We start from the raw sequence: 20,281 nt of genomic DNA on the forward strand, positions 1-20,281 counted from the left end.
GGGTCATTATCTGACCCCATCCTGTTTTATATGGTTCTATATCTTCTTTTTTTTATTGATAAATGTTAACTTCAGTAGTGGCACATGGTAAATTCTAGACTTCTGATCTTTCTCGTCAAAGCAAAGTGCTCAGGTGAGCAATATGGCTCATGCGCTTCTAGGGTTTAATGAAAAATCGTTCATATACTGAGACACTTATAGTTTATTTTAAATAATTAAATTGAGTAAATTTAAAGATAGTGTGTATATAGTTCAAATAGAATACAAAATGGCGTATGACACTGTTCGCGGCGAGGTTAGAATAGCATTAGCTCATAGATAAATATCTTGCCACTCCTTTTATAGACAATCGCAACCTCTGCAGACGCCATTATAGTACAGTAGTATATATTATATGAATGAATTCTTATATATTCTCGCATGCAGATGGGGATTATATGCGCCAGATCCAGATAATTTTTCAAGGGGGGGGGGGGGTCCGAGAGATAAGTTTGTTTTTCGTGGGGGGGGGGGGGGGTCTGATACCTATTTTTGGTATTTTACTACATAAATAATATTAAATTTAAATTTTCCATGGTGGATCTTGACCCCCAACTCCCTCTAAATCCGCGTATGAAGTAAACTACTATAAACTACTATACAAATAAGCATAAAGCAGATTTCACCAAGATGTGGATAAAAGTCGCAGTCTGTCTTTATAATTTCTATTTCCTCCAGACTTTGGTTTGTTTAATTGGGTGTATACTGGTTAGAGAGGCACCGTTCACAACCTGTAAACCAACACAATCTGTTCAGAAAGTTTAAATACTTAAAACGAATAAAGAATGGATCAAAATGTCAATGACATTTAATATTAACCATAACCTCACCATAGACAAATTTAATTTTTAAAAAAGGGCCATACATATGTATTTACATGCGAAACGTGACAAAATGTTTGCATAGCTCATGTACATAGAAAAATATTTTTTTGGGAGGAAGTGGCTAAACATTACATTTGAACTTGAGTTCTTTGTAGAACCAGTGCAAAAAAACTAGACCATTCACCTAAAAAAAAAAATAAGCCCTTCAAATCTCACGCGATCGCTAAATGAATTAAAACCTTAATGTACATTTGGTCTTTGGTCTTGAGCTGGCGTTACAATTACGTTTATATTAAAATACCCGAATTTAAAACTGGCATGTTTAAACAGTAAGCTTGCTCAGACTTATTACTGAAGAATAAAAATCAGTGATCCAGTTCTGAGGAGCTTTCAGCTATTTATACCCAGGGTATTTACAAATGACAAGCGATCAATCGGCGCTCATTTGCTAGCTATAACGTGTGCTGGAACTCGATAGAAACAAGCAAGAAACCAATATGAAAGGTTCCTAGTCTTTCGTTACCCTAGATATCCTGTACATTGGGTTCTAATACTGAACGTTTTTTGGGGATTATCTTTTGTGTGTGTTTTCTGTGGAATACGGGTGATTCTGTTCCGTGAATATTGCAACACGTTCTGTTGAATGACGTGACAACCTCACTGGAAAGAGAGATATGGGATCCAAACCCAGTATCCCCGTGGTAAAACTACCTCGGGATACGGTAGTCATAGTTACTGGAGCAAGCTCAGGTAAGGGGTTTTTACCCTTTTTTTAACTCTCCTTTTCATCCTCCTTTCACCTGTTTCGAAACAACCTTCTAGTCACTTCATTCAAACAAAGTCAAACTATTTTGTAGGCATTGAAGACATCATTATGGAAATATGTATTCATTACACTTGTAATATGTATACTTTTATTGAATAGGGAAATGCTAAATTGTTTATTCAAATTATAGTGCCAATAAAATATATTTGAAATGCCATTAAAATTGAAGCTTCTGAATTACAAAAAGGGACATTTAATGTCTCTGTCATGACTTGAAAAAAATTGTTGTTTTTTAAATATCTAAAATTACTTTATCAAATTACATATATATTCAAGCCAAACGTAAAAATCGTTTTTAAATTGAATAGATGATATATATACACGATCGAAAATTACCATGCCTTAGAGTCTTTCTGGGTATCAGACTCTGATAAAAAATGCATGAAAGATTGATCGTTGACAAACAAAATGAATTCCTAATTTAGAAAAAAAAAATCCTGGATCATATTCTTACAAATTACTGCAGTTCTGAGTAAAAAAAATATCGATTTTATCGATACACCGTACAACAACAGCTCAGAAACCTGGATCTATCATTTTGTCATTGTGTTGCTCTATAAGGCTATGGCCAGAACAATGAACACTTGAAGACTGAAGAAACTAAACTCAATTGATTTTATCAAGACTTAGTCAGGAAAAATTGCGTATTATTGGGAAAACATTGATTTGGAGAGAGAGAGAGAGAGAGAGAGAGAGAGAGAGAGAGAGAGATTTATGTAAGTAGTATGCACTTTAATGGAGGCATGTGTATTTCCTTAATTCTTTTGTCAAGTTCATGACAAATTAACGAATTATACTAATGCTAACGGAGAAACGCTATTATGCAAAGTCCTTATAGGTTTCTGATCTCTAAAATAAATACGGATTAAAAGATTTGAACTGTGGGTTGTATCGTACCATGAATGTTAAAAAGTTTCTAAGTAAGAAGAGGCATATTTATTTCACCCTAAATTAAATACAACATTGTGCATTTTTTTTAAACTATGCTATGTGTTAAACCCTATATTTGAATTAAAACTTAACGAATTATTTTGACATCCCAATTAGCATAGGGGAAAAAATCGTTTTTGCCGGGGTTATGATATTACCTACATATGTACAATGAAAAACACAAATACCAGCACAATACCAATTGTTCCCGAGTTTTTACAAAATAAAGGTTTAAATCCCACCTATGTAACAGACAACGCGCATTCAATACCGGAGCTCCCGTCGTAATGTCGATATATTAGAGGCTGTCCGAGTAACGTATCTATCTATCTATCTATCTATCTATCCGTATATTAATTGATCTGTCTACGTGATAGCATGGGACAGGGAGAACTACCTTGACCTCTATTTCAATGAAAGGTCAAGGACGATTTCTATACGTCTGATTGAGTACAAGTATGAATAGACGACAAAAAGAAGAATTTCCTGTATTCATAACTGAGCAATATCTATAATCATTGATAACTAAAATTGGAATAACACACCTGGAAAAAGTATGTCGAATTGACAGTTAATTAATTGATTATGAAAGATATATAATGATAATTATACTGTACGTATGTCAAATAAGCAAAAAAAAATAAAATATGCAGGTTGGGGATAAAAAATGAATATCGAATATCTCAAAGAAATTAATTCAGTAAGTAACAGCAAAAGCCCCTGCGGGATTCGAACTCAGGATGTACGGATTACATGCGGCAATCGGAAGGCAGTTCGCATTGCCATCACAAGCCCGATACCTGTCCGATCTTTACCCACTCGGCTATGGAGTAAGTTGCAATTTGCTGTCGATAAAATCATTTTAATACATGTAAAACGAAACGTCGTTTCGATCAGAGGTCAGCCATTTTGCGACGATGTGTTATTCCACCTTCAGGAAACCTTCCCAGAGATTTTTTGTCTCTAAAGCAAAAATCGAATCTGCATATCAAGAACGTGGGTTAACTGTATACGTTTGATTAATCAATATTTTTTGTCAACAAAGACATAAGATTATTTACATGTACCTGCAGAACCCACTCTATGTTACGGTAAATTTTAATAACAGCTTTTTAAAAACGTGAGGTTAAACTAATTTTCGGTAATATGTTATTACCAATAAAAATACTTATTTGTTCAAGAAAATCAATTGCCTCTTGCTCCTATATTGTCGATATCAATTGTTCTGTCAAATCGTATGTTTTATAAATTTCTTGGAAGACAGGGGATGAACCCATTAAATTTACCTTAATATTTTAATCAGCAAATTTTTTAGCCACAGACAATATTTTTAACCCATATATAATCAGTGTATGTTTTCCCTAATGCTTGCATAGGATATCTGTGACGTTTAACACATGTGAAACCTGATCACGGCGTATGAGCACAAGTAAACGTCATCACGCGTTTTGAATAGGTATGTTATTGTCAGATTTAATAAAACGTGCTAACTTCCTTAACAAATTTAATGTATAAATTAAAAAAAGTGTTCATTAAATCATTCTAACTTTTCTCAGAAAAGGAGTTTTCACGGCAAAGTTTTTAACACTATATTTTTATTCGCAAAGGCACACTAAATGGTATGTTTATGACTGTTCCATCACGGACAAGAGCGGATAAAGTAGCGTTTTGATGGCTTTAAAACAATGATACATAAGATATATCGAATAAAGTTAAAATTAAAGTAAATATAAATATGAGCTAATGCGCGGTTCAATTTGTCTGCACAGCCTGGTATGTTACAGGACCGACTATGTCCAAACTATAGGCATTCAATGCTTAAATAAAGTTTAATGAAATTTAGATTATTCTGAATAGAATTCTTCATTTCCTGGAGGTTATAATAGTTTTGTATTCCGTTCTTTTTTAAACCGAGAAATTCAATACATTAGCTTTATGGATATACTTTAAATAATATCTCGCTCTGCATCTTTAGAACCATTTTAACAAGAGCTTGGACTTTGGGTAGTTGGTGTCAAACAGCATTGTGACGTAAGCCTGTCTATTTAATTGCTGGCCACTCAGCTATGGCTCTTTGAAATCAACAAGATATGTCTGGCTTTTGATCTTTGGCTACGCAATTGGTGTACATTTCGCTTGAATCTAGTGTCATTTTTAACTTGTTTTGACGCAAGAAATAGATTGTTACGTCCTTCTGAAAGTCCAAGGCCTTATTAAAATGGTTCTATATAACAATGAATGGAAAATGTAAAACTTCCTTCAATAAATCTCATTTTACGACACGTGTTCTTTATTAATAAGTTTTATAGTAATCAATTAAAATTCAGTGGTTGTACTTGCAGGAATTGGTTATGAGACGGCGAAGTACATAGCGATGATGGGAGCCAAGGTTATCTTAGCATGTAGAGACCAACAGAAAGCGAACGAGGTTTGAGATTTTTGACTCAAAAATTATTTAATTGATTAATGATTGACAAATAAAATATTTTTGTGACGTCTTTTTCGAAAAAAAAGATTTGTTAAAAACAGTAAAATCAGACAGTTTTAAACACACGAATCTTTGGTTAACTTTTTTGTATTAAACTTTATATCTTGCATTCATGTAAAATCCCAACAAGTTCTGAAAAGAAAAGTAGTCTCAAAATCAGTATAATCATCAACATTTGAACGGAATAAAACTGTAACACTGAGCTATAATCATTCCAAACCTAGACAATTTTTTCGCATCCCGCTTTGATGAATCAATATATCAATAAGATATTGGGTAGATAGAATAAGAAAGAGATCGAACTTCAGTCAATTCAAGCATATCGATATCTCTATAAACACTGCGGCACACTTTGCATGTTCGTCAGAATTAATCGTTATTTTCTTTCAATTAGTAAGTCTATTGTTTGCAAGTAATCATATTTACCACCATGTGGTTCATTAGCACAACAATGCAACGACCTTTTTGAATTAAATCCACTGCTTTCATTTATTCGAGCATTTGATCTGAGTCGTGTCATTTGCTTCTTTTTAAAATATTTGAGGCGACTTCACGTGCATGTTTGTTTTTAAAAAACGGACCCGAAAAAGATGGTTTTCAGCAATGAAGTTTGATGTTGTAAATTCATTCAAAAACCCTTACAAAACATACGTTTTGCATATAATACATTAATGACGGTATTTAAGGCGTTGAATCCAATTTAGCTAATTTGTGGCATAAATGGTGGTTGTTTCTTCTATAGATGTACGAGGGTTGCATACAGATTAGTTAGCTTTACTCAAAACTCAAACAAACATAATCTTTCTTTTTCTTTTATTCAACCTTGAAGAAAAGTACAAAAGTATAAAATGTCTATAGCATTACTAACTTCTAAACCACAAAAAGCCCGTAACATGAACATTAAACCTGGACGTCCACCATTCTTAAACATCTTTTTAGTTCAAACAAAGACGTCACAGTTAAGACATTTATCCAAGGACGTTTTAAACTCTGTCAAAATACAAAAATACAATGTACAAACCATATGTCTATGTCTTTTGCAAACAACTGCACCCCTTTTCAGTTCCTTAAAAGAGGTTTAGACTTGTCACTCATAAATTATGTCAAACCTACAGAAATCTATTCAGTTGTCAGTAGTGTTTATCTACATTTCCCGAGTCTTCCCGTAGTATATTATTAACTAGGACGGGCTGTGGTCATTTACTTACGTCACTGAACCGACCTCAAAATGATGTCACATGACTTGATCTTGCGCACTTTATATTTTAGTGAATTTCGTTAATTAGAGTATGAGAATGTTTGTGGAATCCCAATGTATGACAACAAATCGTAAATTAATTACTTGTAACTCGAATATGGTTGGGACATGGAACTTTTTTTTAAAAAGGATAATACATCTCGTATAAATATAATGCATGAACAATACATGTACATCCCCAATCGTAATAATTGTAGATCATTGTAAATAACTCTAGCTATATCCATATATCTTTTTCGACTGCATCCGCTAAAAACGCAACTGAAATATTCTATTATTTACTGACATGACAACAGACAAACAAAATAAAACAAGATCATATTATTTTTATTATTAAGGCAATGAGGCGGATGGATGCAGAATTCCAAGAGGAGAAGAGACAAAATTCAACGAACATCATCAGAGACGATCATCTGACCGTGGAATTTATGCAGTTAGACTTGGCATCGCTGGACTCCACCATGAAGTTCATAGAGACCTTTAAGGCGAAATACGACAGGCTAAACCTGCTGATATGTAACGCTGGTACATACTCTAAGAATAAAGGTGGGTAGGAGAGAGAGAGAGAGAGAGAGAGAGAGAGAGAGAGAGAGAGAGAGAGAGAGAGAGAGAGAGAGAGAGAGAGATTGTTCAGATCTAAAATCAATCTAGCTACATAGCAAATAAGCAAATAGTCTTCACCTTGAGATAAAACGTAATAGAGACAAGATAATGAGAATTTCGTCTTTCTACAACTATGTTTTCTGAGCTGTAGCAAAGTACCAAGGAGCAAATTAATGGAATGATTGATGCCAATGTATGACCCCGCACACATTATTCACAATGCAAAGAAGGGGGAAATAGAAAATTACATGCCTTTTATTTGTTAACCTAACCAAGCTAGCGTAATCTCATTCAAAACATTTATGGTGAGTATGATAAATATAACGCATGTACTGTTGTATAAATTAGATGCTCTCTTTTTGCGTTTTTGGTAAACAGAATGGAAAAAAAAACTCTGAAAAGAAGTACTTGTATTCTTCACAGCTTTAGTCTCCTTTGTGGTACAATTTGTAAAGAAATTATTTTCTAACTGGTGAACAAATGAAGACATCGATTGCAAATCATTTATCATTTCGTACAAACAATACTGGACAGAGAAACAAAAAACACACTCAGGTTCATGTAATTTAAAAAGTACATAAAAAGAAACAGGTTGTGTGTGTATATAAATATATATATTTATATATGCCACTGATCTCATTGAATTATCGGCTGCTCAACTAGGACAAATTTTCAGTTTGACCCCAGCCAAACTTTCCTGTGATATTTTTGATGTCATATCTATTTTTAGTAAAAATTAAATTAAATCATGCAGTGTATTGCGTGGTAAAACCGAACGCGTATCTTTATATGTACTTGGCAATTTAAAAAAAAAGTTTCAGTTTGACCCCCGCCAAACTTTCCTATGATAGGTTTGATGTCATATCTATTTTTAGTAAAAATTAAATTAAATCATGCAGTGTTGTATTTTACTAGCATTGCGTGGTAAAATCCAACGTATCTTTTTATGTACTTCGCAATTAAAAATATAAAGTTTTAGTGCTTTTACTACATAAAACAAACACACTTAAGAGTTGCATATATATACAACTTGAATATTGTTGTTTTTTCAGTAATGACAGAGGATAACTTTGAGCTGACATATCAGGTACAAATTTACTTTCATAGTTTACCTTTATCAGATAGCCACAATCCTAAACGGATCAACCACTAATTTTTTGTTTTTAGATACTCGATTCCACAACACTTGATTAGAGTGACTTGCTTAAGACTTTAAAAAATGACGACATGTTCCATATCTTTCTACAGTGCAATGTTTGTAACAAAACTTCAACATTAACCTTCACATGTGAATTCAACTTATTTTTTGAATGTAACTTATCCAACTTTAATGATGACGCAGTCAGTTTTTGAGTACATATATCTTGATTACCTTTAGTCTTCGTTTGCATTGCCTTTCAATACGTCATCGCACCTTTAATCTTTGTTTGCAATTTCTTTCCATACATCGTACCTAAATACAAACTGTTATAATGCCTATGATTCTCCATTTCTGGTATACAGGTGAACTACCTTAGCCATTTCCTGATTGTTGCTCACTTGATCCCGATCTTGATGAAGTCCGGCAAAGACTGCCGCATCGTGTTCGTCTGTAGTGAGGCCCACCAGAAGGCCAAGTTTGACGTGGTGCTGGCAGAGCAAGGCAAATCCACGCCATACGACGCAACGTCCATCTACAACAACACAAAGCTATTCCAGGTGGGAACCGTGTCAATTTATAGCAGGCTTCGTATAGTTGCATACAATACTACTTATTAGGGTTTGCTACTAGCTGTCTACGGAAAGACAAATGTAGAAGGCAATCACATGACTCGTTTTATCCAATAACCTTTGGTCAATTTTATACGACTTATGCGTGAAAATCAGATCGCGCATTTACAAACAATAATGCTCATTCGCGTTACTTTGCTGTTGATTATATAAATTAAATTCAGTAACTACATGTATATATGGGTATATTTGGGCTGGGGAATTAAGTATTTTACTTCAGAATGTGAAAACATGACGGAATTTACAATGTCCATAATGACAATTGCTGTTGTAGATTATGCAGATGTACTGCGTCGATAAGATTCTGCTTCACTCGGATGTGGAAGTGTGTTGTGTAAACCCCGGAGTTGTAGATACGGATTTGTACCGGAATCATTTACCGGAAGGAGAGCCCGGAGTTCGACAATTTTGCATGAACTGTTGCGGTATGAATATAAACAGTATTTCTTTAAAAGTAATTTTCCAACAATACATTTTGAATTTACTGAGAACTTCATGTAATATAAGTTGAAATTTAATGAAAAAAATACATGTATATTCTAAATGATAGAAAGGTGTGAACAGACTCTAATTACACGAATTTCAGGACTTATAAAGACCCCGCACACGGGATGTGCGACCACGGTGTACGCGGCTGTAAACCCGGAACTTATAGGAATTAGTCGTGGATATTACAAACATTCACGAGCTGCTCCGAGCTGGCCAAGTAAAGCCGGCAGGTGAGACATTATCCTTCCAGTCTTCAGAATAAGCAAACTGCAGCTGCATGATATTTTTTTTTTGGGGGGGGGGGGGGGATTCTGTATCCGTAAGACAATGCAAGATTGCAACTGAGTATTTTACTGAGTTTTTTTGGTCATTAAAAATATCCCATAATCTTTTTTATCACATGTTTATCCCAATATACGGTGGATATCACTCATGGGATAAATTTTTGATATTCCACTGTGTGTTCTTACGCCACGTGACGTCATAGTTAATCATTACGTAGGTTTAGACGGTTGATTGACGTAGAATGAAAAAGTAAATAATTAATTCAGTTGAGGGGTGTTGAGATATAGATTTGAAACATTTAATGTTGTTTCAGTTATTTGTCATGAATTCATAAAATAATGTTCGAAAATGAATGTCTGTTTGTTAAACTTCAAGGAACTTTTTTTCCATGCGTAACGTTGTTGACGTGTTGTAAATAATGTGTTGTGCGGCTCACAATCACAATTTTTACAGAAAAGTTGGGATTAACAAAATACTTGGTAAAACATGTGATAAAAAGAATCTCTCATGATTTGCGATGGTATATGATTTTTATCCAACTCGTTGTGTGTTTTCTATCCCCTCGCCAAGGCTCGGGGATAGAAAACACACAACTCGTTGGATAAAAATCATATACCATCGCAAATCATGAGAGATCCTATATTTATCTGATGATCTATTTTCATTGGACAAAAGATTTAAAAATACATATACATTTGTTTACATTAACGTACATACATTATACTTATATCTATTTGATTTTTTCAGGGACCCCGAATACCAAAACTTTCTCTGGAACTGTACACGAGAACTTTTAAAGAAGTATATACCATCAGACATAGACAAACTTCTGGATGTTAAGGTGGAAACGAACAATAAGCACTAGAGATGACGGAAGTATAGTGTTCATAGTGACGTCATACTGTTCGGTGAAACAACGCGCTGCTGGCCAAAACCAAAACCAATTTCATTTAACAACACGATGTTTTTGTTTTAAATGGGAAATTTTATTTATTCATTAAGCTTCCTTTGGATATACAGGTTTAAGATAATGAACGATAATTCCCAAACTTTTAAGCTTGGATGTGTATAACGATATATTATCATTTTAATTCAATGAATACTAATTAAATATACCTAAAACAAACATATTCATTTATATATGACACACTTGATTCTTATTTTTATAAAAATCTGATGCATAGATTATCCTATTAAATTTCAGTATATAAATAAAATAATTAAGAGGCTTTAATGTGTTTTTTTTACCTCGTACTGTATTTCATGTACAATATCATTTTGTAAAAGTCTCAAGTGTAGTATTATATTATGTGGTGTTTGTGTACGTAAGAGAGAGAGAGAGAGAGAGAGAGAGAGAGAGAGAATTATTTTATTATAATTTTGATACTTACTGGATTTTTGCACAATATCTTCAAGCACGATACTTAGTTTTGATAACTCTTAATCCGTCCTCCTTTGGAAATTATAAGTCATGTCGTAATCTAGCTCAGTAATAATATTTATTTGTAAACGATGGTGTGCGATAGGACTGTGATCATTTTTGTTGTCATTTATTATTAAATTTTATCATGACCTTGGATTTTAGAATTGTTTATTTACATTTAAGGGTTTTGACTTTCAGTTATTCATTGTTGAAGACTTCGCTGCCCATTTACGCATTTAATTAATTTAATCAGGAATGCATATGTGAATAGGGCTTGGTACTTAGAAAATTCTACTTGAAATTTAGTTATTTTTATTAAGTATAGAACACTGTGCCGGATAATTATCCCAGTGCCAAGGTGGCATTTTTGCACCCGCTTAAGCTGCATATAACGAAAACTACAAATATGCCATATGATAGACCATTGCTTTAAGAGTTAAAATCCACCTTGTTTTATCATTGTATCTCACCTGCCAGGTGAGATATTTACCTTTCAAAAATAAATTCCTATAGGAAAATAATTTTTCCCATAGGAAAAACAATATTCCTATAGGTAATTTGAAGTTTCCTATTGGAATACAAGAACTTCCTATAGGAATTTCAATTCCGATAGGATTTGATAAAATCCGATAGGATTTGATAAAATCCGATAGGAAAACTTAATATCCTATAGGAAATCTACATTTCTGAATCAAATTCCTACAGGAAATACCATTCTCCTTTAGGAAATATCATTCCTACAGGACTTTTATAAAATCCTATAGGATTGTCAATATTTCCTGTATGAGAACCAATTATCCTATGGGAATTATCATTTTCCTATGGGATATTAGTTTTTAAAGGTAAATATCTCACCTGTCAGGTGAAACACACTAAAAACAAAAATGGTTATATACTCTCTAGACAATGGTCTATCATTTGGTATACATGGATTTTTCCGAAACTGCATCTTAAGCGGGTGCAAAAATGCCACCTTGGCACTGGCATAATTATCCGGCTCAATGTTATAGATGATTATTAAAAAAATGTAATATTGATATCAAATAATTAAAACAGCAATGAAAATCAAGCAAATTCAAAATTATAATGCAAATATAAATTAATAAAATTTGTTGGTATTAATTAAAATATCCAAACAGCAATCGTCCCCTTTTAATTACAATTTTCTTAAGCTTCTTTGATCTGTAGAAAGCGTTAACCAAGATGAAGTAAGTTTTATTATTTTGTCTGAGAGGATGAAAATAGAACACTCAGAAATTTGTTGGTAATAGATAAATAGTCAATACTTTGATGCATTTAATACGTATATTGCTACAAACTATGTCTATATAAGTATATTATGTATTCTTTGTATCTGATGAGCCATTTGGAGAATAAGATAAGAGAGATAACTCCAATTTCCTTGTTTTCTTCGTTCCGTTTGATCGCAATGATAGTGTGTTTGACATACATGTACTTGGTTTGTCTTGTGTAATATAGTTCAGGATACTTTTAAAAAATTGACAAATATAGTAACAAATCTCTTTTGGAAAATTTTCACTGTCACTTGCAACTATCTTTATATACATGTAGATTCAAGTCGGCTGAAACAAATTGCCTCGTATTTTTAGCGAAAGTCAGCCATATGATAAACTTCTTACCTATTTTCTTAACTCCTAATTGACATTTTGCATGCACAGTCATTATTTTTATTCTTTAGCTGATCAGTAGCATACATCATATTTTTTATAGGAGAGAATAAACGAGAAAAGGCCGGATTGAGCAATTCAAACCTCTTAGGGCACGACACGATTCCGATTAGTTATAGATTTACATAATGAGCTACCGAATTCTTGAAAAGTATGATGACATAAATTACACAGCAATAAGAAACATACACAACTTCAGGATATTGATTACAAGTGTCAGCCAGCTGCAAGTTTTTGCAACTTACGCGAAAATCTACATATGGTTCCTGCAGGGTGTCGTCTGGAGCCTGCTTGTTGGTTGCTCTTGTCTATTTTCCGTCATAAGTTTGACATCCCATTAATTGTTTGAAATAAACATTCGAAGAGCTAGTTACATTGGGTGGAAATGAATGGTATTCGATATGGCACGCGGCGCTACCCAATTATTATTTTCATTTATTTTAGGTAAATTGTAAATTTCCGAAAGTCATTTGCCGTTAAAAATTTGTTTATGATTGAAAGCAAGCATTTGCTTAACATTCTCTCATGACTTCTATTATGTAAAAATATTATCACAAATTACATCCTACAGCTAAAACGCCGAAGATCTTGTTATTTTATCGTTTATATCAGAAAAATGACCAACTTTCGTCAAGAGTAAAGAGTGCATGGCTGTTATATAGTGAACTAACTGATCATGAAGGTTCATGAGCCAGTAGAATTGAGGGTTTATTAAGCATGCACGTGTTCTGTAAAAAACAAACAAACATGACCCACACGTGTTCTGTAAAAAACAAACAAACATGACCCATACGTGTTCTGTAAAAAACAAACAAACATGACCCATACGTGTTCTGTTAAAAACAAACAAACATGACCCACTACTCATCTGATAAGATTTGATTTGATATCATAGATGTAGAACTATTAACGCAAGCTGATGAAACTTCATGTAATACGTGTCTGACCCTATATTACTAATTTTTCTTTATCATTTATTAGAATTTCTTTTCTCTTCAGATAACACGACAATTTCACTGTTAACAGTGATCAATTGCTATTATACTTCTTTTTTTCTTTTTTTTTTTTTTTTTTTTATACTTTTTGGGAAAGAGCCTCCTCCCCTTTCGCTTATTCTAACCCTGCATTCAGTTTGTAGAAAAAAAAAATTTGGAAAATTTTGCAATAATTGTCCAGAGTCTAATTAAGCCCCCAACCCCACTCCGTTGAGCCTCCAACCCCACCCACGCATGGTCATATTTTCATAATTTGGGGTAAAGTCATCTAATCAAAGTTAGCTCATCTTAATTATCTAAATCAGTCTACTTGTATAATGCCCCCGTAATATAAAGGGAAACTTTAAAAGAACCAATAAATGCATAGTCACTTTTCACATATGACAAATTGAGCCATCCCTCCTTACCAAAACCCGAATCTCAATTCAGAGTTGAACAATTTTAGTAGAGACATCCTTGTTTCTTCTTAACTATTCCCTTAGTTTATCTGCTTCATGCCCATAAGTATAGAGTGTCGAGAAACCCCCATATGAATCATCTTAAATAATACTTAAAGATAAAACTAATTCAATCAAACTATGCATTAGTAATAGAAATATTTCTCGAAAATTGTATGAATCCAAGCAATATTGAACTCTAGTCTCGTTCAACCAAACGCTCGGCTGACACCGTAAATCTCCGACAAGCAAGAGAGACTCTCTGCTTGTCGGAGATTTACGGAGACAGCCGAGCGTCGAGTTGAACGAGACTATATTGAACTCTGGCGTAGGAATACATACGACTACAAATAATATCTAAATTGTTCGTACCATTTAAAATCTGACTATTTTCAAGGTATTTATAAATAAGTTTCCTTGAAAAACAATGCTTTAGCATTCATTACATCGAATGTATCAATTATGTTCAAGAACTAAATCTTGTCAGCAGCGATGATTTGTGCTGAGGTCCAAACACTGTTTCACTTTCGGTTTGTCTGAGTAACTGCATAGGAGAGTTGATTAAAATCAACTCCCAAAAAGTAGTTGGAATGTTCAAATGTAAACACACGCTGCACGAAGTGCGAGGGACGACGCCAGACAAAACAGATAGTTAAAAAGTCACTTGAGTTTTTAAGTACCATAAACTGATGATCAAGAGGCCCAGGGGCCACATCGCTCACTTGAACAACAAAAACCATTATGATAACTTTAAATAAAAAAAGCTTTTGGGTTTTAATTACAAATATCTAAACAACTAAGAAGAGTAGATCTTGTTTGACAGTTTGATATTATTGTCACAAGTTATCCTCTACATATTCATATGTTAAAGATTGAGCTCCTTTTGTTGTTCCAGTGTTTGGAAAGATCATTTTAAAAGATTTTACTTTATTTATTCTTATGTAAATCCCCCTCTCCCCATTGTGGCCCAATGATTTGAGTAAACTTGAATCTACACTATTCGAGAATGATTCCTCATATTTCAGCCTTTTCTGGCCAAATTGTTTTAATTTCTTCTATTTATTCAATGTATAAATTCAAAAACTGTGGCACAACCAAACCCCCAGGATCATGATTTGAACATTCTCTAATCTACAATACCTGAGGATTTTCAGCTTTCTTGCCAAATGTTTTTTAGGAATTTTTTTTTAAAAAATCGACAAATTTTCAATATTTCTAAATTATCTACTTTGCATCAAATTTTTTTATTTCTTTGTCTAGGTCATTCATTGCAGGTGCTCAAATGAATGTCAAAATAAAAATGAACTTTAAAAATTGGCAGGTGTAGTAGTGTTTTAATTAGACATTTATGTAATGGCAATAAATATGTGCAATATGATTATAGACCCGAGAACTTTAAATACCATCAACAGCCATTTGTCTTGTTATTATTAATTAATAACAAAGAATAATTAGAAAACTTGTACTTATTCTTAAATGAAATTAGTGAATATTGTAAAGAGAACAATAGCGAGTAATTGCGTTACCATTTACCTCAACCCCCATCTTCCTCCCCACAAATAGGCCAATATTATTTATACTTATTGACTGTCTACGGAATTTTGTCGGGTTGTTAACGTTCATAGAAGGCAAGGCCAATGCGGAGGCCCCTAAATGGCATTTCCTCGAATGTTTTGAAAGCCACGCAGGTGGAAGGCAAGGAGAAACCTTTCAATTTTTTTTTATTTTCTTTGTACATATACGACCTAGAAAACTTTCTGTTGGAAAGTAACATTTTTGGATTGCAAAGCATAAGTAATTGAAATTGAAAACGAGCTATAGCTACATTTAAAACTTCTTTTATTTTTCGCCGACGATACCGTCATAATGACAGAATCTGTGGAAGACCCACAAATAACCTCAACGAATTTTATAAATATTATACACGGTCGAATCTTAATGTTAATGTCGATGAAACAAAAATAATGGTTTTCTCCAAAGTTGCAACATCGAAAAAGATTTTTTTATTATAAAGGAGAAGTTATTAAAAATGTTAAAGAATTCAAATACCTGGGTATCGTATTATCAAATGCTAAAGCAAAAATGCATTTGTGTGAACAGGCTCAAAAAGCCATATGTGGTGTCATAAGAAAAATTAGACATTTTAAAATACCAGTAAATTGTCAATTCTATTTGTTTGATAAGGTTGTTTCACCAATTCTACTGTACGGTTGTGAAATTGGGGATTTTGAAAATCTAGATATTGAACGTGTACATTTGAAATTTTTGAAAACAGTTCTTAATTTAAGAAGCACAACACCAAATATGATATATGGCGAAACAGGTTGCTACCCTTTATATATTATTGTTTTTACAAGAATAATTACATATTGGGGAAAAATGTTCATAAGCCATGAGAACAAATGTGTATGTACAGTGTACAGATATATATTTTCACAACATTTTAATAACAAGTCCATGGATAGATTGTATTTAAAGACTTTTGAATATGTGCGGGCTACAATGATTTTGTTAATATAAAATTGTTAACTGCTACTGTACTCGTAAATCAAAGATTAAAAGATCAATTTGTCAAAATATAATCCAGTGATATAAATTGTTCTTCCAGAGGTGATGTGTATAAAATTTTACCCACTGGTTTTGGCTTTCAGAAATATCTCGATATTTTATCTGTAAAACTGTAAGAAAATAATAAAATTTCGTACATCAAACCATCATCTTCCTGTAGAGACAGGCAGATGGTGCAGTGTATAATATTCCTTTCAATGAGAGACTATGTTTATTGTGTTATAAATTTTAGAATGTTCGGTCCTAGAAGAAATTAGGAAGAAATATTAAAACACCAAAAATTAGAAAAGACCAATTTTTAAAAAAAAAATTCTCTGAACTCATAATCAATTATTATATTATTCTAAATCTCTGAGAAAATTGTGTGTGTGTATTTATTTCAAATATTTTTGATGCTGTCTGTTCCCCTATTTTGATCCTTTATTATACCATAGTCTTACATATAAGTATTGATTCTTTAATATCTCCTTTTTTATTCATATCTTTTTTCCTCTATGAAAATGTACCTGTATGTCTACCTCTGACGGTTTTTTTTGTGTATTCTCTCTCTCTCTCTCTCTCTCTTGTACCACTTTTTTAGTTTGAGCGTATAAACTGAACTGAACTAATTTGCAATAGACCATTACAATTAGTAGTTGTTGCTCACGCCATTTGAGATACGTGAGAAAATGTCGTCTGATTCCCTGCTATCTAACAATGGCCACTTATGAACGGATGCTGAATCATGACAATTTTATCAATGCATGTTGACGGCGCGAATCCAAATTCCCTTCAGCGTCACTGCTCTCCGACATCGTTGATTGGCGGTGTGTTCGTCAGTCTCTGTCATTATCTATTGAAGCATTCATTGGCCGTGTGATAAAGTTTACCTCGACAACAGGTGTCGCTATACATTTATAGCTTTTGATATTTTAGCGATAATACGATACATGCATTTAAAAGTCACACGTGTTATAGGTAATTTTACCGCTTTTTAAATTTTTTAGTGGACAGCTTTTTTTCATACATAAGCATATCACACCAAAAAATGAAATTTAACATTTACATTCAGAAATATGGGGACTTTTCTGTATAGCATTAAACTTTAATGCCAATTACTTTATGGTATCTAAGTACTGATGCCTCAATTGTGTTGGACACTATTAATAATTAAAAGTTTTTTCATCATAAAATGACCAATCACAAAGAGGGGGGCGGGGATGATCTGTTTGAGGACTATAAAACATTTCATCTCTGTAGAACATTGTTCTGTTTTACGACAAATATAAATCGTATTTACCTGCACGGAAATATCACCGATTTAGAACTCTTCAATGCAAGGTGTGAAGAGCGTCCTTAATATTATAAATATAAGTGTTGAGATTATCGTTTAAATTAAAATGGTATGCCGTTCTTTGGCTCCTGGCTGAACTTAAACATATCACCCACATATCTTTACGATAATAGATTTTGCGGTCATCCATGTGATAATTTGAACCATTTTCATTTCCGATCTCATTTATCTCCGGTAAACACGTGCATGATGCAGACGTTCCGACGTCGTCACGAAAATGTTTTACGGAGGGAAAAAAACCCCAAAACAGATTACTCGATACACCGTGTGTCATTATATTAATAGATTCCATAGTCTGAATTCCATTGTATTTTCAGTAACAGTTCGGAATCTGCAGAACATGTTTTATTATGGTTTATATCCAATAAATCAGCAATATGTTGATATAAGTTCCTTGATTTTAATGATACGATATAAAAAAAAAATTAATGTATGCAAAAAAACCCACAGGAATATTAGACTAATCCCAAAAAGAAAGTAGAAGATAAATTGCACACTATGTTCTATATAACAAATGATGTAAAATGTCTTGCTAACTTGCTTTAAAACAAGATCTATTTTAACATTAAATCAGTATATGCTGAATTTGGTTTCTTATTCTGCTATGCTTGTTGTCTTCATTTTTTTTTATAATTAATTTGTATACAAATTTTACAATTACTTGTTTTATAGAAGAATGGTCAGGATTTTTTGTTAAACGTCGTTGAAAGGTGTCAATTTAAAAACGACATAATCTTTAATAATAAAGTGATTCTGTTAATTTTCCAAGTCGTAATATTCCGAATTCACATTAAACTTGTTATATCATACATGTGCTTATGTTCCCTTGAAATACGAAAACCTTTAATTTTTAGCGAAACACACATAAACGTAAAAATGTGATGCGTTTTAATGTATAATAATTTTTTATTAAACTTTTTTATTTGTTCTTGCTGTCTAAAAAATAAAACTTTGACTGTCCGATATTGATGAATTCTCCTACAATTGTATCAACAATCAACAGTCAAAATGCACCAATTTCAATGAAATTGAAGGCAAGCTTTGAAGTACGACACACCGGTATGCCTCATACATATTTTGGCTCCAGTGCATGAACCTCAAAGAAAACCAGTAACATAAACCTCACGTACTAGTATCTACCAAAATGCCATTACTTGGTTTAACTTGAACGACACCATTTTAATTACTACACTGTACGTGTATGAGCAAAATCTTCATGGCGCGAGAGTTCAGCCAGCTCTGATTCAGTTAAATGTTTTAAATTCTTATTCACGATTCAAATAGGAGAAAGTTTCCATATGATTGGGCAACTAAAAAAAAAGTTGCTATGATTTTGGCTAAAATGCTCTTTAGTTTTCCAATGTCATCACTAGGGTATAGTATAAAATCAGGTTTACAAAATTCTCGTCAAAAGTTCGTTTACTTTGTAAAGAGCCTTAACATTCATTTTGATTATAAGACTTTATGAGAGGAGTTTTATGGCATAAAATTATGTATATTTACAATTGGATTTCTTTTGACAAAACTTTTAAAATTACATCCTCGCTTAATTTTTGATGGTATATCCTGTTCGTTTAAGTAAAAAATTGAAATCAACAGTCGTTCTCAAATTCTTTGACGTAACTCAAATGCTATGATATCACACTAGACCTCTCGCCCTACATCAAAGAAAGGGCACAATGTACTATAGTGTTAGAGTAATCATAAGCACATTATGTTTATCTACATTACAGCAAACTGTTCTGTCATACTCACATTGTACGTCCAAAGGAATTAGATGTATATTTGTACTATATACTAACAACATGTTACAGCTAGGTCAATTCATTCATTGATATTGGCATCAGTTCTACTGGTACCAACGAAAATAAGCTCTCTCTCTCTCTCTCTCTCTCTCTCTCTCTCTCTCTCTCTGGTGTATGCTTTTGCGACTGCGATGATACTGTTTTCATCATTAATACAGTAACTAGTCTATATATTTTGTAACTACATAAATATCATTATGGGTCATACTGCAGAGTATGACGTGTACCCTTAATGTATCAGTCATGAGAAAATAAGACTCATTCAGATGAATTGAGGAGGATCTTAATGTACATGTACTGTAGTAAATGCATGTATATGTAGCACAGACCTGTCGTGGTTTTTTTGGTTTGTAGGAAAAGAATAATATTCGAGAGAGTTCCACATAACCGCAAATATATACCCCCAAGAAAAAGTTTTAAACACGTACATGTTTGTATAAAATCAATACTTAAGTTTCATATATATCTTTTAACAGCGTTTTATATTATGTTTTTCTGATGTGCTTTTAAAAGACTCAAA

At 33.0% G+C, this 20,281-nt stretch overlaps 1 protein-coding gene across 1 annotated transcript; it reads left to right on the forward strand.

The window, feature by feature from the left end:
- Positions 1 to 1,259: 1,259 nt before the first annotated feature.
- Positions 1,260 to 11,084, forward strand: LOC105337539 (WW domain-containing oxidoreductase). The gene is made up of 8 exons (XM_011442277.4): positions 1,260 to 1,613; positions 4,962 to 5,047; positions 6,704 to 6,911; positions 8,021 to 8,055; positions 8,472 to 8,666; positions 9,013 to 9,163; positions 9,325 to 9,457; positions 10,260 to 11,084. Exons 1-8 carry the CDS (start codon positions 1,538 to 1,540, stop codon positions 10,375 to 10,377), a joined length of 1,002 nt encoding a protein of 333 aa, XP_011440579.2. The 5' UTR covers positions 1,260 to 1,537; the 3' UTR covers positions 10,378 to 11,084.
- Positions 11,085 to 20,281: the final 9,197 nt, after the last annotated feature.

The sequence above is a fragment of the Magallana gigas genome, chromosome 9 (genome assembly GCF_963853765.1).
Source record: "Magallana gigas chromosome 9, xbMagGiga1.1, whole genome shotgun sequence".
In the NCBI taxonomy this organism is placed as follows: Eukaryota; Metazoa; Mollusca; class Bivalvia; order Ostreida; family Ostreidae; genus Magallana; species Magallana gigas.